This window comes from Bradysia coprophila (assembly GCF_014529535.1).
Source record: "Bradysia coprophila strain Holo2 chromosome X unlocalized genomic scaffold, BU_Bcop_v1 contig_39, whole genome shotgun sequence".
NCBI classification, from domain to species: domain Eukaryota; kingdom Metazoa; phylum Arthropoda; class Insecta; order Diptera; family Sciaridae; genus Bradysia; species Bradysia coprophila.
Window position 1 is genome coordinate 1173737 of NW_023503329.1, and position 22149 is coordinate 1195885.

General features: G+C 36.2%; 3 protein-coding genes and 1 long non-coding RNA gene across 4 annotated transcripts in view; 2 read left to right on the plus strand and 2 right to left on the minus strand.

Annotated features, from left to right (window-relative positions):
• The window catches only part of LOC119069734 (organic cation transporter protein-like), a 7437-nt gene extending 2801 nt beyond the window's left edge, over positions 1 to 4636 (minus strand). The window contains exon 1 of the mRNA XM_037173865.1: positions 4131 to 4636. Within this exon, the coding sequence (XP_037029760.1) occupies positions 4131 to 4291 (161 nt within the window). The 5' untranslated portion in view covers positions 4292 to 4636. The remainder of the gene's footprint in view (positions 1 to 4130) is intronic.
• LOC119069757 overlaps positions 1 to 4856 on the plus strand; it is a 25124-nt gene extending 20268 nt beyond the window's left edge. Inside the window, exon 3 of the long non-coding RNA XR_005086399.1 lies at positions 4844 to 4856. This is a non-coding gene — a long non-coding RNA (uncharacterized LOC119069757). The remainder of the gene's footprint in view (positions 1 to 4843) is intronic.
• A 5178-nt stretch (positions 4857 to 10034) lies between these two features.
• On the minus strand, positions 10035 to 16438 carry LOC119069737 (thioredoxin domain-containing protein 5). The gene is made up of 5 exons (XM_037173876.1): positions 16000 to 16438; positions 12641 to 12887; positions 12447 to 12575; positions 10572 to 10933; positions 10035 to 10488 (listed from the first exon to the last, which is right to left on the minus strand). The coding sequence occupies exons 1-5, from the start codon at positions 16155 to 16157 to the stop codon at positions 10224 to 10226; spliced, it is 1161 nt and encodes a 386-aa protein (XP_037029771.1). The 5' UTR covers positions 16158 to 16438; the 3' UTR covers positions 10035 to 10223.
• A 1885-nt stretch (positions 16439 to 18323) lies between these two features.
• LOC119069741 lies at positions 18324 to 19703 on the plus strand. The gene is made up of 4 exons (XM_037173879.1): positions 18324 to 18456; positions 18528 to 18935; positions 18992 to 19132; positions 19195 to 19703. Exons 1-4 carry the CDS (start codon positions 18454 to 18456, stop codon positions 19495 to 19497), a joined length of 855 nt encoding a protein of 284 aa, XP_037029774.1. The 5' UTR covers positions 18324 to 18453; the 3' UTR covers positions 19498 to 19703.
• Positions 19704 to 22149: the final 2446 nt, after the last annotated feature.

Here is a 22149-nt window from a genome sequence, read left to right on the forward strand (position 1 = left end):
CACGCAGATGTGATTCATATTTAGTACGTTGAGACGTTTATTCAGAATAACATATTTTCTGTAAAGTGTTGATGCTGATTCGTAGCGTTCGTAGCGCTACCAATAGTTGGGCTTATTTCTTTAAAATTTATCGAAAATCTTATTGTAGTTTCAACCTCCCAAAATCTCGCTGATTCATGATGTTAAATTAGGAATAAGGAAACAGCAATCTGCTGACAAAGCAATAAAAGCCACTCATTATCGACTAATCTCTAAAATCTATCCCATTGAACTTGATTAGCATAAAATTAATTATGCTAAAGGAGGAGGTGATGAATTTTCTGCGAATAAAGTGGCGCATGATTTATCAAGTACTGTGAAGTACTGTGAAAACGAGCCGATTGTAACGTATACATAATGCTATTGAAGAGTACGCAGTTTATTTTGAATGCCATAGCCGCATCGAGTCATGATGGTCATGATGCCAACTACACACTGGACTCTATAAATATATTCCAATCAATTACCACCTTCACATTAATTTTAGTTCGGCATCAAAATCACATTCGCAAATCGTCATCTATTTACTCAAGCCTATAATGATAATGTAATGTAATCGTACAATAATGTCATGTGTGTAGTACACGTCAGTATAATCCATACAATAGCCTAGACGCGAAATGAGATTCTATTGTCGTTATTATTTCGATGGGAATTCGGTTCAACAAAAGAAAATGTGACCGTACAGAAGCAGGTAATTATATCAATGAATGTAAGTAAAATTTTTGCGTTTTAATTGTCATATAGAGTCTATTGTGATTATTTAAACAATCCAATTTACGATAAACAGAAATGCAAATGCACGGCAAGGTTTAACATGATATAGTGTCTGCAGCTCTAGTTTCTGATCTGTTCACATTTTTTATTTGTTGCAAAAACGTCTCATCATCAGATTACAGAATCATTACGACATTGAATGAGTTTATCAGGCATCTTCTGTATTTGAAAATAGATGCTCTAAATAAGCTGAATATCGTTTTTCATTCTCTATACAGCCTCCGTCGTTCGAGAAGGGAATTTGGGGAACTTAGCGACCAGAAACACCAGAAAGAATGACCAAACTATCTATGTATAAATAATAGCGACCGTTGTAGGTCGTATACCAAATACGTCCCGATTTTCACGATTTCCATTTTCCTTTCTTTGAACGACTTCGGTGAAGCTTTAACCAAAAACAAAGCGATAGTTATTTTCATCACAAGGAAACCACGAAATCCACGCCATTAGTCGTATAAATTTATACGTCAGAGAGAGCTTTTTTCTCCTTTGTTACGATCTGTCAGTTTTTCTATTTTGCGATTTAGTATGGAAATGAAAACTAAAATTGAGATATCTTTGCTGTTTTAAGTGGTTTTTCATATTTTTTTGGACCAAAATGTTTTAAAGTGTGTTTGGAATCGATTGACATTAACAAAATACAGTGAACGACATCTCAAATGTCTCACTGTCAAATTTTTCTGAGAATTTTATTGTGTCATTGCAAATTCACAATGACATTCTCTGAAAAAAATGACAGTGAGACATTTGAGATGTCGTTCACTGTAATAAAATAGAAAAAATATTTTAACGCAATCTGTTAATGCCAATCGATTCCAAACACACTTAAAACAGCAAAGATATCTCAATTTTAGTTTTCATTTCCATACTAAATCGCAAAATAGAAAAACTGACAGATAGTAACAAAGGAGAAAAAAGCTCTCACTGACAAATACCAGAGAGATGCTAATATGACGACTGGGTCGTTTCGACGGATAGAGAGAATATGTCGAATGACAGTTGGGTTTTTGAGAGAGAATTCAATACATTTTCTCTCAACCAATTTCAAAATCAGTCGACATATTCCCTCTATCCCTCTATACATTTTCTCTCAACCAATTTCAAAATCAGTCGACATATTCCCTCTATCCGTCGAAACGACCCAGTCGTCATATTAGCATCTCTCTGACAAATACATTTATACGACTAATGGCGTGGATTACAGTATACATGTGAATTCGTACGCCGAGAGAATTATTTTCGACGAAACATACGTACGTATGCAAAAATAATTCTCGTGGCATACGAATTCACACGTATACTGTGATTGAGTGTGTTCTCTCCATATGATGAACACAATTTTACACGCTTTATGATACGAAAAACAGAAAAAAAAAACAAAAAGAGCAAAAGAAAGTGAGAGAGTTTGCTTCGCCTTCGTATACATCAATTCAAAACAGGTCGCATGCGAGTAAAACATCATCTATATCCCTAGACCTGTTTACAAGGTCTGCTCAGAGAGAACTAAAAAACTATGGTTACCGATAACTTTCGACGCGTGATTTCGTCTGTTTTCGTATCATGAAGCGTGTAGAAATATTTTTCTTATACAAAGTACAGCCCAAGGTAGTGGAAATACTTTCGGTTCGGTTGACATGTTTCGTATACTTACATGTCTTTCATAACTACAGCAGCTTCAAGAGATACTTAAAAGATTCTATTTTACTTAAAGGGACATCCATAAATCACGTCAGCATTTCCTTCTATTTTCAACCCTATCTGACCTCGATCAGAAGAAAATCCACTCGTTTCTACTAGAGTCCAAATCCCCTTCCTCTCCACGTGTTGACGTGATTTATAAATAGTTCCTCAACCAGTTCTAGCGCAGTAAAGACTGAGCTGACTTCGAACTTAAACCTAAAGTTTCGACTACCCACTGTGTTAGGAATTCTAGTCACTACAATGCAAATACGTTATCTGGGGATGCTGTCCCCGAGAATTATCTTTATTTCTCCACGATCGTACAATTGTCACAGACTCTATCTTCTTATAACTTGTTTAATCCAATGTCCACTATGGTTTTGTTCGTTTAAATGGCAATCATCAGCAAAATCAGGAGTTATTTATACAGACAAGTGTTGCCGTAATTCCCAACACACACTGAAAGGTATCAAAGTTGCGCTATATTCTGCAAGGTTTCTGCATAATGTTGGTGCCATTCCGGTTCAATTAGAATATAACTGGCTGATTGAGTAGCTACGCATATTAAGAATAATGACTGTCCATGAGCTCTTTTCGAAATTGAGCAGACAATTATCGTAAACAGAGAATTGTGAAGCATAAGTAACTTTCGTTAATTTCACTATGGATGTAATGCCAGTCTATCCAAAGGGACATTTAAACGAAGCTATTAGATATTTACGCACTTTCCGCAGAATTATAAAGAATTCGGTAGTCAAAGCATGAAACGATATTGTGCTGATTGACACATTTTATTGAACCGATTCGTTTGGTTTACATTGTTGACTGATCATTTTGAAAATCAACAATCGTTGGTACATTGCATGAGAAGTGTAATGATTAATAATGATAGATTGAGAATGCGCTGCAAGCAGCACAATTTCTTCGAATGTAAAGACTTGTGGTGTATCAACCGTGAATCATGTCTTGTTAACATTCCTCTAAAGTTACGCATCAGCATTCTCGAATCGGCGTTTCTAATTTTCTACTATTATAACATAACGTCATACAAATGATTTGAATGTTATCCCATCAGCGGATGGACCAGCAGAACTGCTGAATTATTCAATTAACTTAGTACAAAAAAGGACATGGCGGCAATATTCCCGAACGGAATCCATCGATGGTAAAATTGCGGTGATTGGTCTCTCCAGAGACGACAATATTATAGCTATTAGCAACTACTCAAAAAATAGGTTACACTAAGAAAACTAGTGCGTATGAAATGCACCTGAGGGTTCAACATTGGGAAGATCGCCCTTCTAATATTTTTAGTTTTTATTTCGTCGCACTTCGAATGTAAATTCGGGATACAATTGACCTTGGATTTGCGTTGTAGCTCACGAAAGCTGGACCACTTAAAGGTTTTACGGTCATTATCTTACGATAGAAGTATCGTGATCGCTGATTGATTCGTGTAATTCTTTTTATAAAAATCTAATTTTGATTCGAGAATGAAATTTAGCGAAATTTTCACAAATTTACCCCCAAAAAAATAAGTTTTGCCCGAGGCTCTGTCGATCAGAACCAAAACAGAAACAAAAATTGTGAGAAAGTGTGGTGAGCAATAATATATAAAATATAAGGAAAATTACCGATAATTCACTTCGCCAGCTGCGAAAACAAATGTTAAAGAAACAATTGACGACAGTAGAATTGCGATGCCAATGAGCACGAAATTGATCAACTGAAATTTGCCAACGTTTCCCAATTCACTCAAAACATTGTCCACATTTAACTCTTTTTCCGGTGGCATCTTCGACGATTATTTCCTCGGCACTTTTATCTATCAGGTTGTAAACCGTTCGAGTAATTTTTTTTTAAATATCAAATCACTTCTTCGAATTCAGCAAACAAATGTTTTGAAAAATTATATGAATTAATCACAAACAACTTGATATCAGGGGCAAGACTGATCGACACCATTTACTCAAAATATTTTCTTTATTGGTAATTTTTCTCAATATACAGTCGGTACACACTGGGCCGCTTAAACGGAGTCTTTTGCGCAAGAACCTCTGTCAGGCGATAGCTTCAAACTGATACTGATTGTCTAGCAAATTTACAGGTAGCACTTTAGCACATTAAAGCTTTGGATCAATTATTCTTATGTAAATTTACTTGATAATTTTCTCATTCGTGTAAGTGATATTTAGGCATAACAATGACAGTATATTAGCGACTATCTACCGCTTTAATATGAGACAATACTGTGTATTATGTTGTTGGTATACATGTACTGTAATATTGTACATGGTAGAGTTTTTTCGTAGGCTGATTTTTTAAAAGTCATTTCTAAGAAATTCAGAAAATTCAGATTTGATTGTGTGATTTATGGACAGGGGAGACTGTAGTGTGTTATCAGTTCGTCTATTTTCAAGATTTTGATTACTATGACGGAAAGTTAGAGTTATCGCTTTTGTCTACCTTTAACGTTCGAATATTATTTTTCGTTTTGTTTACTATTGTTCTCTTGCTCACGACTCAACATGATCGTCCTACTGCTCCTACTGCCGTGTTATGTTAAGCCAAAATACCGTATTGCATTTGTGTCTTTGTTTTTAAAGAGCTGTCGAGGCTTGTAAGCTTCCACTGAAGTATTCCACTTTTCTAATGGAATAAAAGAGAATCTCAGAGCTTCTGAAAGCTCACCAAAGCATACAAACAATCATTAGAAATTCGAAATAGCCGTTTCCGTCTACTCATAAATAGTACTAAGTCGGGGTGCTTGCTCATGAAACTGATCAAAATATATTGACGTTGAGAATTTAAATTGTCCGTACAATCAGAGGCAACATGAATTTGCAGCTGATCCACACACAATAAAAGACTGCTTATACGGTTGAAGCTAAATGTTATCGCTCACCTGGTGGTAGTATAAACATAAACCGTATAAAGACGTGTAAACAGTTTTGATTGTTTGTTTGGATCAGCAAACAAATTCATGCTGAAATGTCACTGCCTTTAACTGTAGAGTGTAGACTGTTATGATGAGAGAGAATAAAATAGAATTCAGACCAGTTATTTCAAATTCCATTGCGAGATTAGACCCTTTGGCTTATATTTTTCTGTCAATTTCGGCCCTTGGGCTTACATTTTTCAACTTTTGTCCCCCGTAGGCAGCATATAAAACTTAATACGTAAATAACTATTCAAGCGTGAATCGCACTACTTCAGTAAATATTAAAACTGTTCTTTGCATTGTTCAACGGTGAGTAAACGTTTTGTGCGTAAGAAGAGCAAAAACCAGTTAAACTTACCTTGTCAGCTGACAAAAATTAGTGATTGGAATAAATCGAGAGTTAAGCTCAGGTTAAATTTGTATTTGATTTCTATTATTTTGACAAGCGACTGCGAGACCTGTTAAATTCACCTGATCAAAAACTGATCTGCTTAAACACTCTACCGATTGTTATGATCAGAGAGGATAAGAAATAATTCGGACCACTTATTTTAACTTGTATTACTTTGAGGGATGGGTCAAAATTTTATAATAGCTCAATTACTGCCAGCGCTGCTAAATTTTACAACTAATCAGTTAGCCGTATAAATTTTGACACATACCTCAATGCAGTATATGAGATTACTCTACATAACCTAGAAGTGAACAACACGATCATGATCACGACTAAACTTTTAAAATCTAAGTCCAGTCTTTTGGGATACAGATTTCCAATTGAAATGCAGCGAACTGTTCCCTAATGCTACACTCATTTTCTCTTATTCCCTTGGGTTTTACAAAAGAAAATACACCGTACGTAACACGCTCACTATGATTAAAAATGTATTGAAATGTGATGAAAAAACGTTAAATGTTAAAATTTTGTGCCCTTTGTTAACATGATAACTTGAGTTAATCTCAACCGATTTTCAAAAACCTTTTTTTATTCGATGAAGTATTGAAATTCCCAGGTAAAGTTCGAAAATGGGTGGTATCGGTTCAACCATCTGGTGGTAGTTCTCGAAAGAAGCCTTTCCTGTTCTTTGTTAACACGATAACTGGAGCAAAGTTGCACAGATTTTCAAAAACTTTTTTTTATTCGATGGAGGATTGAAATCCTCAGGTCAAGTTCGAACATGGGTGGTGTAGGTTCAACCATCTGGGAGTAGTCCTCGAAAGAAGACTTTTAAGCTTTTTGTTAACACGACAACTGGAGTAATTCTCAACCGATTTAAAAAAAAAAATGTTTGGTGGAGAATGGAATTAATTCCTGAGGTTAGGTTCTAAGATAGATTATGTTAGTCTAACGAACAAGCTGATGTTGCTGACAGAATTTTTGTATCTATTTTCTATAGTATTTTTCTTGCGAAGCGAGGGCCTCAAATCACACGAGTCTAAGTTTCATTGAAAACATGTATCATTTTGACAAATAGATACATTTTGTTGAACACATTCATTACAGTTTGTTTAAAATGTCAACTTGAAGAAAAAAAAAAGTTTTTTTTAGGTTGACATTTCAAAAAATCTGTAATGAGTCTGTTCAATAAAAAGCATCTGCGTGTCATCGCCTTCTTTCAGAACATTGCGAAAATGGGTGATATCGGATCAACCATCTGGGAGTAGTACTCAAAAGAAGCCTTTTCTACTCTTTGTTAAAACGATCTGGAGTCTTGTTATTTTATTTTGCCTTGTAAACAAAACCGAATAAACAGAACCAAAATTAAAGAGTGTGAAGCCAGAGCGAAGCGAGGGCCGCAATTCACACGAGTCGTTGAATGAAGCCGTTGATAAGACCTCTGATGGATGTGATGCCGGTTGAAAACCCGTCTTTTTTGCAGTTTAAGACGATTCGACCGTTGATGAGCATAGTAGTGGATCCTTTAGTTGCGCGAGTTAAAGAAGTCGACACCGAATAGAAAGTTAGAGGTATCAGAGTGATTAATGGCTCGGGTGTTTTTTCGGCTTTTTCATTCTTGTTAATTTTCATTTTACTTTCATTTTCTTGGTTTTTTCTTGCTATTTTTCGTTTGATTTGTTGTTTTTCTTGATTTTTCTTATTAATTTTCGTTTGATTTGTTAATTTAATTAATTTTCGTTTTGATTTGTTAATTTAATTAAGTTGTTAGGTGAGTCGGATTAAACTCGAGTTCCGAGATGATTGTTTTTTGTTCTTCTGGCGACGTTTGACCTCCGGAACTAGTAACGAGACCTGTGCCCTTCCGGTTTTAGTACCGGATCTTGTTCCGGTAGTTGGATCTTTTTCCGATAGCAGGATCTTGTTCCGGTACCTAATCTGTCACGGTGTTGTCTCCTTTTTAGTTGAAGGATTTCTCCTTGCCGTGAGTGTCTCAATTTTGGTCTTTGCCCTTTTCCGTGAGTGTGTAGCCTTTAGTGCCCAGCGTCTTTGGTACGTCGAGTCTTTCATGCCCAAAGTCCTAGTTGTGCCATTAGAGTCCTAGTTGAGCCATTAGAGTACTTGAGTCTTAGATCCCCCGGATCTTTTGTGTCCTTTTTCCTTTGTTTTCCGGACCCTGTCTTATGATAGATAAGATCACAGTTTCCGTAACCAGTCTTGTGATTGCTGTTTCAGTACCCAGTCTTGTGATAGATAAAGTTACTGTTTTCCGAAACGTGTCTTGTGATAGATAAGGTCACTGTTTCCGTACCCTGTCTTGTGATAGATAAGAATGGCTGTTTTCCGAACCCTGTCTTGTAATAGGTAAAGTCCCTGTCTTATAATAGGTTAAATCAACTGTTTCCGTGCCCTGTCTTGTAATAGATAAAATCGACTGTTTCCGTGCCCTGTCTTGTAATAGATAAAATCAACTGTTTCCGTACCCTGTCTTGTGATGGTTGAAATCAACTGTTTCCCTGCCCTGTCTTGTAATAGATAAAATCAACTGTTTTCGTACCCTGTCTTGTAGTAGATAAAGTCCCTGTCTTTTAATAGATAAAGTGGCTGTTTTCCGAACCCTGTCTTGTAGTAGATAAAGTCCCTGTCTTATAATAGGTTAAATCGCTTGTTTTCCGGACCCTGTCTTGTAAAAAGGTCGAATCACTGTTTCCGAACCCTGTCTTTTAATAGGTCGAATCACTGTCTTCAAAATAGGTCAAATCACTGTTGTCGAGTTCCCATTTTTTAGTAGGCCAAGGTGCTTGTTTGTTTTTCCGTTCAATTGTTTTTTCATTCGTTCGTTTTTTTGGTTCGTTTGTTTATGTCGACAAGAAAGTTTCTTGTTCTCGTGAGGATATAATTTTTGTAAAGATGAGAGACGGAAGAGTTGGTGATGCTGTAGGTGTTGGAAAGGCGGACGTTGACGCGAAGGTATGAAAAGCTTTTTGATTTGATTTTTTTTGTCTGTGCTGTTGGCCAAAGCTGACTGTTGGGGAACACAGCCAAGGGTTTATCCGATCATAGTATTCAGATCGGAACGCTGTTCTCATAGTGACATTTCGGATGAAATCCAACAATTCTCAGAGTATACTAACCGTTTATTTAATCTGTATGCTCTTAACTGTATCTTTGGCACGTAAAAGGTGTTCCTAGAAAGCTGCTTGCCTTAGACTGATGAGTTACAGCTAATAGGACCCTCTTACGACGAAACAGTGTCTCAGTTCGAACGTTGTTCAAATATTGTCTCTTCACGAGAAAATTAGGGTAGTCTCAGCGATGAGTGCTTTTTTGATGACGTTTTTCGATTTTCTTTTATTATTTTTTGTACGTTTTCCTACGTTCATGGTGATGTGTGAAACCCTGCTGATTTTATTTGCGTTTTCTTTCCTTGTACCCCTGGTGTGAGTGTGTTAAGTATGACGAATAAATTTTATTGAAAACATTCGTCATTTTTTACCGGGGCATTTTATATACAAAGTTTCGAAGATTTTCAGTGAAACTAAACAGAGTTAAATCATCAATGAGAGATTTATTAGACCGTTCTAGTAGCTCTTCTTCTAAATGCGTTTTTGTGACCATCAACATACAAAATTACATTTCATTGAAATAAATCAATAGATCATTGCCAATAAAGATACTTATGAGAAGCTCTGACAAACAGTCAAGGGATCTGACCCACCCAACAGGTGGGACCTAGTTCAGTAATTTTTTCTACAGTTTACGTCAGTGACCACCTGTTTTTTAATTAATCCATTAATACGAACCAAAGTGGTTGTCGGAAGGTAGAATTTGATCGAAATATTTTTTTTTAATTTCTTTCATTTCGCTGATCCATTTGACAACAATTTTTTTTTAAACACAGTTGTTCGTCTACGAGTAGAAGAACTTGCACGGAGGCCAGTAATTATGCGAGAAAATTACTGTTTGCTTTATCAGCCACTTCTCCGTTAAAACTTCTATGATATCATAAGCATAGCACAGTGCGTTGACGTAAGTCATCATCCTTATGAGATGATGTTATAAGCAAACTCTCACAGTTGTGCGGTTTCAAGTCTTATGTCGTAAGATAAAAATAAAGACAACTATTCGTATCGGGCAAGGTATGACTCCGCTAGCAACCAAACGAAATTTATCAGCAAACCAGTACAATAAAGGACCACAGAATTTTCATACCAACTTTCGTGTTGCAAATTTAATTCAATGAATATCTCGAAACGGTACACAATTTCAAATTTTAGTAAAATAATTTAGAGCAATCCGGACAGGCAAGTGCTCTAAAGTACAATTCAGTTGGTTAACCCTCTAAAAAAATGTACACACAGGCATACAGCACACGCGGTTTATACATTTAATTTACAATTCATCGCGATCCGAACCGATTTGCCTGTTCACAAATTCGAATAAATCGTCCAATGACCGATTGCCACTGTATTCACTAACTTTTTCGCCGTCTTTGTAAATGTACAGTGTTGGGAATCCATTTACATCCTGCTCGGAGCAGACCTCTTTGCTTTCGGCTAATGTACAATCAACTTTGGCTATTTTAACATCGACTACACCAACAAATTTGGTCGCTAGTTCGTCCCATGTTTGTGCCATTCGTTTACAATGACCACACCTAACGGACGCAACGAAAAAAGTGGAAAAGAGGAGCCGGTAAATTAATGAAAATCAGAAGAAGAAAACGAATAGTCTACGTACCATGGAGCGAAGAATTTCACGAAAGTGACACCCTTTTCGATGGCATGATCGAAACTTTGTGTGGTCAACTGTAACACCGCTTCGTCGACTTTGATTTGTGCGTGTGCGGCATCTGGTTCAGCAGCTCGTTTGACGATAATACCAGCAGACTTTTCCACATACGCTTTCAGGTCGTCAAGCGATCGCTGGCCGGTGTACTTTTCGACGCGTTTTCCATCAACGATCCACAACAGGGTCGGATAACCTTTCACCTCGAATTGTGAACAGATCGGTCGGTAGAGTGTGCAGTCAATTTTTGATATTGAAACGGTTTCGTCGTACTCTAATGCGCTGGCTAATTCGTCCCATGTGGGTGCTAGGCGCTAAAAGAATAAATTTAAATTTTCATGAAGAGTATGTAAGCAGCGAACAGAATGCGATAATAAAATCGATCACATATTCGTTGATGAGCCATCGTCAGAGAAGATAAACGTTAGTGTTGTCGGAAAGGATTGAGTAGCAATCCATGAATATACATAATTCATAAATGGAGACAATCCATAAATGGAAACAATCCATAAATGGAGACAATCCATAAATGGAGACAATCCATAAATGGAGACAATCCATAAATGGAGACAATCCATAAATGGAGACAATCCATAAATGGAGACAATACATGAATGGAGACAATACATTAATGGAGAGAATCCATGAATGGAGACAATCCATAAATGGAGACAATCCATGAATGGAGACAATCCATGAATGGAGACAATACATTAATGGAGAGAATCCATGCATGGAGACAATCCATGAATGGAGACAATCCATGAATGAAGACAATCCATGAATGGAGACAATCCATGAATGGAGACAATCCATGAATGGAGACAATCCATGAATGGAGACAATCCATGAATGGAGACAATCCATGAATGGAGACAATCCATGAATGGAGACAATCCATGAATGGAGACAATACATTAATGGATAGAATCCATGATTGGAGACAATAAATGAGACACTACGATAATTTCTACTTTTTTTTGAACAAATATGTGTCAACGAATCAATGAAATAATTGATGCAAATTCGAACTGTCTGTAGTTATGAAGTATCGATGGATGTAAAACCTGCAGTTTTTATCATTTTTAGCAAAGACAAATATTTAGTTTCCACATTTTCAATAATTAAATGAACGAGCACCTGTTCACACAATGGATTTGTCGGTAGGCAAAAGTTTGCATCTTCCAATATATTGAATAGCGAAACTTAATTTTAACTAAATGCTGTGGATGTGTGACACGTTTTAAATAATTTTAAAAAATTTGATCAGTCGACAAAACAGATATCAAGGCACTGTGGCACTCACTGCAACGCCCTTTTTTTAAACCGTTCCATCAGAATTATTACATTTGCTTCATGAGAAAAACCATTATTTCGGAAACGGAACCAATTTTGAATACGATTTTCTCAAAAGATTGAGACGAAACTGCATTTTATTGTACGCAGCAACATGAGAACCATAGAACATACTGGTCGTGTTATACATTCGATACCAACAACGCTTACACATTAAATGATTCCATTTCCATTACGAAATCTTCGATTAGCTTGAAACAATCGTTTCAACTACATACTCAATTACATTCCCCATAGCTGGGCATAATGCCGTGAAATAATGTTCAAGTAATCAATTATATTCAATTAATTAGTTTCGCGTATGGTTTATTCCAGACGCGAAGAATATGATTGTTGTTTGACGGTGTGGTGGCAATAAATCAAATCAACAGAAAATTATTTTTCTCTCTGATTGTGCTGATAGTTTACTCTACCTATTACAACTGGTATAACTAATACAAAGCGAAGAGTTTAAAAGTTGAGACAATTTACCTGACAATGTCCACACCATGGAGCATAGAATTTGACAAAGTGCTGGCCAAGGCTCACATGATCGGTGAAAGTGTCGTCTGTTAGCTCGTTGATAGCTTCCAATTTTTCCGGTATGTCAACGACATTATTCTAAACATCGATATCAGTCAAATCTCTTTTCATTTCTAAATCAAATTTCATCGTCAGCGACTTACCAAAATATCTTCGCCTAAATGTTTTACCAAAAATTTCGTCACACCATCGACATTCCGAACGCCACGGAATTTGGCTTTGCCTTCATCCTTTTTGTAGAGGATGATTTCTAGCGCTTCGGCACCATTTGCCGTGCACAGATCATTGCTGGTCGTACAGTCGACTGTGCCGAAATTTAAGCCATTTTTGTTGTTGAATTGTTCGGCTAATCTTTCGTATTTGGGTAGGAACTTTTGACTCACTTCGCACCTATTTCGGATAAAGAAAAATTAGAAAATCGACAAAACTAAAACTGTCATGTGCTATCAACAACTACGACAAAAATAGGCGTGGAGCAATGGCTAATGATGTCTGTTATACAAGAATGTTACATATAATGAAGGACAAGATTCTCGTTCAATTTCGTGACAGTAAATATTCAGATTAAAAACCGCGACTCCAAAGGGTTAAGTACAGTGTTGTTTGGTGCACAACCGAACCTTAACAGTTCAAAATGACGTTCATGTCTATCAATTTCTTTGCGTTGAAAATTTAGGAAGATTAGGGTTACAGGACTAAACTACAGAGATGTGCCGCTGGCGATTGAAGAAACCCGAAAAGGATTTGTAAACCAGACATGTTTTAAAATGGGATCTGTCGTGCTTCTAACGGTGCCCTTCCTCCAGTATTATCGATCGATCAATCTAATCTGCTCGCATTTAGCTTTTTAAATATTTAATATGTTGTTGTGAGCGGCCACACTAATTAAACGATAAAAATTTCGTGAAAAGAAACAGTCTGAATTTATGCTAATTTTTTGTAGATTTGCACAGGTGGTATGCTGTTTCTATATCAGCAACAAGACGTCTATGTTTTGTATTAATTAACATTTAAAGTTAAGAAATTTTTACTCTTGATCAATCGCACGTATACAGACTTGAGAAGCGAATTCACTACAATGTTACTACACCACGTGGAATTATTCAGTCAAATCAGAGCAGAACAACAAAAATGCCGAAATTAGAGCTAGATTGTTCAAATGACTATTTCTGATAAGAGCTGAATCTAAGCTGTACGAACAGGTCAACAATGGATGCTTTGTCCAACAACCTCGACAAATTCTGAATAAAGAAAAGAGAAGTGGCGATGATTGATTCATTTCTCTTCAGAATAAAACCTACATTATATAGACGACAAGTCAACAATTTTATTGGCACAAGATCGGGCGCACGTTTTAGTTGTATACACTGTTGGCTAAGTGTATTTTATCAACTCTTTGTTTCATATTTTTGGAGTAGTTTATTCAAACATGTGTTGCATTACATTTTGTTACGTGATAAGATTTCTATTCGATTGTTGTATATGGTCTCGACATGGTACTTTTTGTTTGTTCAACTTTGTTTCATTTGATCCGATTATGATTCGTTTAAGTCTTTTAAATGTCAGAATTTTGGCACCGATTTACCGCAGCTTGTTTAAAAGTTTCCCATTTTCTGTCATAATGACATTAGCATTGCAATTTTGCAAATCATCATCCCAATAAAAAGGGAATTTACAGATAAAAGTGGGAATAAAAGCTGAACTAACTACCGGATTCAGAATTGATCGTCAGATTAATCCGTCTACCAGAGCCTAATATTGAGAAATATTTCACCAAGTTTTACCAAGAAAAAGGTTCACCAAGCTTAGTGAATTTGTTATTGAAATTTAGTGAATTATTTCTCAATATTACACCCTGGCCTACACTTCATTTCTCAAGACACAAGTATCATTCAACTTATCATTAAAAATATTTGCATTTGACCTAGACGCACTGGTTCACCTTACGTCTTTGTGTTCTGGTAATGCATCTTCATAATTTATTGAACTAGGAAAATGTATAAATGGATTCAGAACGTCTATTAAAATGACATTGTCGGGCCGATTTCAAGCAAAAAGAAAGTGACTCATTAAAAATGCATGTCCCTTCCAATTACCCTGTCAAAGAGCACAAGATAATTGCTTAAGTGCGGCCTAATGGTAATTTAATGTAAAGAATGCCATCGATCCAGTAATGTTCTTCTTTTTTTTTTTTTAATTAAAACGAACTCCTGGTTGTAATACCTGCACAATTCGCAATAAGTGGTAAGAATGCACCTAAATCATTTCGTGAATTTTCTCCCTGAAATTTCATACAAAAAAATAGCACGAAATCAGACTCTAAAAATAGAAGTGAACGATAGTCACTTCGCCGAAAAACAGGGTTGCAATGGTGAGTCCTAATTCCTGAAGTCTGCGAAGGAAATATCTCAAGAATGGTTCAAGTAGCTCCTAACAAGTGGCGAAATATCTCGTGACTGCATCGTACTATAAATGTTGAAATGCTGTTCGGTGCACACTGTTTTAGGCGTAGGTAGTATGTATAACCAAAGCGTGCGCTTCACTCAATTTTTCCTAGCGTGTACCGGGGTACATGGTTTAACCTGTTACAGACGGCAAGCATATGACCAGTATTATTATCGGGTCTATTACTTCCATCGCATTTTACTAACTATATATGGACCATATTACCCCAGAGCTTGTCATTATTTTTGTCGTCGTTATCGATAACATATACTATTTGAATGACCCCTTAATTTCACGTGATTACAAAACTTGTAAAGTAAACTTAACTTTCTCTCAAAACCCCTACTTATATGACCATTCTCGCCGTTGAAAGACTTGAAACACGGAACGGAAATCATAGAAATCCGCAAACTCGTAGTAAAACCCTTCAAATGTCAAAAAAGTTTAACGAAACCCCGTTAATAACCCAAGAACCTCTAAGGATTTTTAGCGGAAATGCTTTGGGTTTGTCAAAGTTGATGTTTATCTGCGATAAACATTTTCAAACACCAGTCGTTTGACATTATTGCTTTCATAGCAGCCCTATTCATGAAAAATGTATGAACACGTAGCTGTTGTTTTCATATACGAAAATTTATTCCATTTTCATTCGTAAAACAATAAATGGGACAACCAACCAACTAAATCATCTGGACTAAACAATCGGTCAATCAAACAAATCAAATGTTTTGATGAATGGAGAAGCCTCTGGCTAAGGACCAGTCACACTCGGACACGTATTAAACACTAATATAGTGCTTGTAACCATCACCGAAAATGAATGATTAATATTGTTGAGTGAAGCAACGGATAAGATGTTTCGTTCCGACGCGATATATGGAAAATTGAGTAGAGTCGACAATTATGTTGTTAAATTTACTTCAAATTCTATTATTGGATGGATCGAGGTTCGGCAAAATAAATTAATTTCTCGGAAAATAGGTAATATTTACACGACTTTATGGTGACAAATAAAAAAAGTCGTGATAAAATCCAACAGAAATGTTCGTGTACTTACTCCGGCGAATAGTATAGCACCATGTAATAAAATTCTGCGGTTTCTTTAGCAAAATTGTCTTTCGATAACGAAACGGCGAATGTGCTGGGCTTTTTATAATCTTCGCTAATCACAAATGACACACAAATCAAAAGTAAAATGTTTACCGACGACCACATTTTTAATTTTAGTTTTATTTTCTGGTGCACTTTTGACTTTTCAAATTCACGAATTTCACTTTTTTTTCGATTATCCGCCCCCCGATATGTGTTCGATGTGAATGAATTTTAATGTAAGGTGCTATGAATGAAACGAGTGCAAAACATCTAATAAATAAAAGTTGAGCCGATACGTTTTCGAAGCAAAAATCCACACAAGAAAAAAAAACTTATCCGGCTGTCAAAATTGAATGTGTGAAGTGCACCGCCGGTGCTTAAGAATAAATGAGGAGCGGCGATATTCTGTTGATGTGGCGCAAATATTTAAACGAAATTAAATTTGTACGTGCACTTAAGTATGAGTCAATTCGCCAAAACTTCGAACAGTCGGGATTCAAGCCGACAGCGATCCCAACGACTTGAAAAAAAATTATGTTGGGCTGTCATGGCCCTTAGCAACGCACTGCTCCTAGCATGAACACTCCTTTGACAAATGTCCAATTTGGAGGCTTTTGTGATGAGAGCAACCGCTTAAGATTGATTGTATTGTGTGTTTTAACTCATACAACGAAAACAAGTCATCTATCTTTACGAAAGAAACGCAGTGCCTACTGTGACTTCATCAGCCTCCAAATATTTCTTATGTTCATGCTAGGAGCAGTGCGTTGCCCTTAGAAAAATTTTCGCGTGGTCGTGATAATAGTTTTTTATCAACATGCAAAATGTGAATAGTGTCAAATTGTGTACATTTATGAAGGTCGATGAGCTGAATATTATTGACTAACAAACGCCGAATTGAACGAGGATTCATTTGAGCCATAGCTCGTTTGGATCCCGATAAGCTGTTCGAAGTTTTGGCGAATTGACTCTTATAACACCCATGAGTCTATTACCAGTGATGGTATTTTTAACGTTGCGGATAGACAACGTAACGCAAGTCCGGAGTAAAGAGCAACAACCTAAAGTTGCTGTCTACCCAATTTATAAACATTCGTACTGTCCACTGCTTAGTCATCTGAAAATTGCAAAGAATTCCGAAACTGAAAATAAAACGTTTCAGAGAAATAATCAGAAAATAGCCAAATCTTTTGTTTTAGTCAACGTAATCGATAACAAAATTAAAGAACGAAAGTCATGTCGGTGTTAAGGAGTATTTTTCAGGCGCGATGATATTATTTCTCGCACCGTTAAAGCATACCACACACGAGGCATAAAAACGGTTTTTGGGTACTAGTTAATCTCACATAAATTTCGTTGGCATATCTTAGCGTGGATGGTGTATTTCAAACGTCCTTCAAGATGATCTATAAAAACTGGACTAAAACACGTTATCCATAATCTCTCGCCGGGCTTAAGAGGCATAAGTACTTAGCTTAAATTGTAGCCTACATTTACAGCGTCCAGCGTATCTCGTATTTTATTTTTGGTGATATATTTCCAACAGAATAATATTCGAAAAATATACGACCGCAATTACACACCGAATGTGTTAGCTTTAAATAAAAATTAGTTTTGGTTTTAGTCGTTTGAGAAATTGCGGTCGTACATTTTTGAAAATGAATTCTGGTGGAAAGACATCATCAAAGGTAAACTAAAATCCAGGATTTAAAAAACGCCCAAATGTATGCTTGTCAGGACAGTATCGATGCCTCTTAAGGCGATTTTGGTTCTATGAAATCATCAAAATACGAATATTTTTCCGCCAAAATGTAGGCTACAAATATATAAAAAGGTTCATTGTTCTTAACAGTAGTTAGTGGGTAATTGAACTATGCTTCGATGATGAATTCCAATATCACTTTATTGTTATTTTATTGGGTCACTCCTTTTTCAAGTACACTAATAAAGCTTCATCTTCCCTTCAATGTTCTTCATAAAGCCTAGATTTTGTGGAGCTGGTGGCTCTTACAGTCAAGAGAATATTATGTCTTAAAAACTTAATCTAATCTAATTTAATCTTATCTAATCTAATCTAATCTAAATGGAATATTATCGCTCCTCTCATTTAGCAGTTACTTATTCAAATCCCAAGAAATATCTTAGTCTGAAACATTTCGATTGATAATGGGAAAGAGCCGAGACATATAAAGTAAAATAAAAATTCTAAAATCTGTGTTCATGAGACGCTCCTGGCACCCGTATCCTTATATGTTCCCAATCAAATGTCACTGTCAACATAAGAATTACTATAGTGAATTGGTTGTTATTGTGGGCTGTACCCGTACATATATAATTATGTTATGATAAATTCGGAAGTAAGAAACAAAAACTTGTAAGATTCGTAGTGGACTCGGGATATAATATCGTAAAATCGAACATGGTAACTATAATGTCCATCGAACAAATCTCTATTGGCGACAACAACTGTTTCACATTGCTAGTCCTTTTTAGGCCGACGGAAAGGGAAATTTTAGCAATAGTCTACAGTGTCATGTTTGCTTTGACGACTACAAAATTGATCAACGAATTTGGCAATGTCGATCCGGGCACTCAATCTGTGAACTATGCCGAAATCACTTACGCGAATGTCCCTTTTGCAAAGCACCGTATGAAGGGACCAGAAACTATGCAATTGAAGATATTATCAGAGAATTGAAAGGCGATGGCGACCGAGCTGGCAGTGATAGAGTTTCACCAATTGCACCGTCTGCTCCAGCAGATGACAATGTAATCGCAGCTGATAGTCATCAACAGATACAACCTCCACCATCCGTCGAAAACGACCACACCGACTCCTCATCGTCAGTGGACTCCGGTGAATTCGGGGATATGGTTGTAGTAGATTATCCAAGACCGACAGTAAGTTTTGATTATTCGGGATGCTTAACTCTGGGCTCAATGTTAACTTCATACAGCGCCGAAATGACATCAACCCCTGGATACAATATTCTTCCAACCAATTTGTACCGAATGCGATAATAGGAGGACGAGATCATGGTCACATACCATTGTATATCGGACGAGCACTACATGGAAGGGCCCTAATACCGGGAAAAGTATTTTTTTCTGATGATTTTTTCTCGTGACCTTTCCGTGTTAAAACGTCCCATTCTAACAGATAAATTTTGAATACAAAACCTGCTACATTCCGTGGGGTGGTGACGAACATGAAAAGTCTAATTTTGAGATTTTGACGAACATTTCTGGAACGTGGCTTCCCAATTCAGGCGGAACGATTCCAGTAGATGCCTTTGCAGCTGGGCATTCAGAAGATGGAGAAACTTTGTACATTGGTCGAGCTCACATTGAAGGAACATTAGCGATTGGAAAAGTGCATCCATCGCACGGTTGCTGCTTTATATCGTACGCCGGTAGGGAATACGATAGACAAGATTACGAAATTTTCGTTCTATGTAATTAGAGGCGGTGCATTTGGTGTGACAATTCGGCTCTTTGAGTGAATTGGAAAACAGGGATTATGACTCGATACTCGGGATGGTAGGTTTTTACACTACACCGAGCTTAAGCATTTTTTTTTACTAATTGTGATGATTCGTCACAATTTTCATTTTCATTGAAGAATGTGACACTTTAGAAGATAATATAGCATTGTTCCATAAAACTTTAATGAAATTTTGTTAACATCGTCGTAATTTAAGGAGAAGAAGATGGACACTAAGAGTGGTAATGTTTGGAACATTCTGCGAGTAGAGTGTGGGAAGCGATAAATTAAAATACGTGATCTTTCTTAAACAATAACGGCATATTGATCGCCAACTCCACACATCTGACATGGCTTTTTTGGGAATTTTAATTCTTTTTTTTTCGTAATTTTCAGAATTAAAGATCCCAATAATGCCAATAAAATTCTTCAGTGAAACTTCCACTGCAACCACATTTTGCAAGGTCGACTTTTGTAGCACTAGTCCTAGGTTTTCCGAGCGGAGCTAGTGAACTAATGTGCCCAGCCACTCGTCTGAATATATCCTTACTTTATCTACCTTGATTCTTAAAACCTTAAATTAAATCAAGATAGATATTGTAAATAGCTCGCTATGTATGTGTAGCACTGCCTACCTTTGACAATTTTTTCTCTCGAGAAATTTCTGAACTTTTTAGATTTTCTCAAATAAAAAAAGGGGAATTCCAGAAAATTCATCAAAATTGAAAAATAAGGAATTCCTTGAATGTCTTCTGTGCCTTTACTTTTCGATACTAGTTCCGAAAAGTAAGCAACTCTTCACCACTAATGACGAAAATTAGACTACTTTTCGTCACTAGTGACGAAAAGTAAGTAATATCAACGAGGTGGATGAATAAATTCAGAATAAATTGGCCATGAATAAATCAAATTTATTGAAGTTGTCATATAGCATCTATGCAGCAACTTGTTTCTATGACTGAAAGTCAGGGTCTTACACCAGAAAATACCGAAAAATGTGGGTAACAAAAAGGTTCACTGTGATTGAAAATGTATGAAATGCTATGAAAAACGTTAAATGTGGGTAACAATTTTTCGTTGAGGGCTTGAGTAATTCTTAACCAATTTGGCTGATTCTTTTTTTTTGAATACGTGGAATTAAAATCCCGAGGCTAAGTTCGAAGATGGGCTATGTAGGACTAAGGATCTGGAAGCTATCCGAGAAAAAAGGGGTTTTAAACTGTTGATCATAGTCTCAATTAAAAAAGATTACTTTGATGAAATTTGATTTGGTTTGGTAGTGTGGGTAAATCATGTAAGTTTGTTTTCTACGTGCATGAAACTAGTAGGAAGAATAATTTCATCATTCGATGCCCATCTTTTAACGTGTAAACATCTCTTGGTAGTGAACTACTAACATCTTGATAGTTAACTATCAAATTTGATAGTTGACTAACAACTTGATAGACTGCGAGGCTGACTATCAAATTTGATAGTTGACTATCAATTTGTTTGTCATTTATCAAGTTGGTAGTTTTTTACTCCCTTTACAACCACATCTTACGCCAGCAAAATTCCTGTTATCAAATTAGCACACTTTGATTAAAAAGTGTAAGAAATTTTAATAAAAAAGTTAAATTTTTGCAGGCAATATAAGAAGAATTATCTCAACTAATTTCTGAAGATTTTTTTAAATACATGGAATTAAATGAATCAAAGAGAATATTGTAAACATTTTACGAGTGTGAAGTTTGCGGCCAGAGCGAAGCGAGGGCCGTAATTCACACGAGTCGTGATATTTTATTCACGATTGAAGGTTTTGTAAATGAGAAATTTTTTCGAGGGATTATTTTGTCTACCAATAAATTTCTCCTTTTACAAATATTTTTAATCCCTTTACCATTATAGAGTCGAAATTGGTACCAATTTACCGAAAATATTGGTAAGCTGAGTTATTTTTATTAGTTTTTATAACGTTCATAACGTTCATTTATTACCATGTGAAGGTATATTAAGAAGTGTTAGAGAAGAACATCTATCGCACTTTTTTATTTTGTGAAAGAGTCCTCGTTCCACATTCACAAAACAAACTTCGCATCTACTCTGATGTAACAAAAAGGCAATCAAACAGAATAATAGACAGCTCATACGAGTGGGAATCTATTTATTTATGATTTGAGGTTGATTGAAATTCTTGAAAATTGAAAATTTATAAGAAAATTGAGAGTTAAAAAAGTGGTCAAAAATCATTCCACCTTACGCTCGATGGTTTCCAAGAATTGTTTTTTGTCAAATTTTACTGTCATTTGCGTGGAGTCATTAATATAGTAAATATATTATGTATTAAATGTGACAAGTTTTTATGAGTACGTCAAAAATGCATTTAGAAACAATGAAAGTAAATAGATAGGTATGGCCAAACGTTCAAATTTGTTCTAGCCGGAGCACATACGGATTTGCATGGCGTCACCTCAAACGAACTCATTTCCAGTGGAAATTTGCACTAGAAATGAGTTCGTTTGAGGTGGCCCCATGCAAATCCGTATGTGCTCCGACTTGTATGGACTGGCCATACCTACTTATCTACTTTCATTGTTTAGAAAAGTGTCAGTCAAGGGACGATTTAACTATGCTTCGTTTCTCCGTTTGTCG

Coding starts and splice junctions, on each gene's coding strand:
- LOC119069737 (XM_037173876.1), bottom strand. CDS start 16,157: ATGTGGTCGTCGGTAAACATTTTACTTTTGATTTGTGTGTCATTTGTG. Junction 12,888..15,999: donor GTGCTATACTATTCGCCGGA/GTAAGTACACGA, acceptor TATCCGAAATAG/GTGCGAAGTGAGTCAAAAGT. Junction 10,489..10,571: donor GTGAAATTCTTCGCTCCATG/GTACGTAGACTA, acceptor TGCGTCCGTTAG/GTGTGGTCATTGTAAACGAA.
- LOC119069741 (XM_037173879.1), top strand. Junction 18,936..18,991: donor TAGATTATCCAAGACCGACA/GTAAGTTTTGAT, acceptor AACTTCATACAG/CGCCGAAATGACATCAACCC. Junction 19,133..19,194: donor GGGCCCTAATACCGGGAAAA/GTATTTTTTTCT, acceptor CCATTCTAACAG/ATAAATTTTGAATACAAAAC.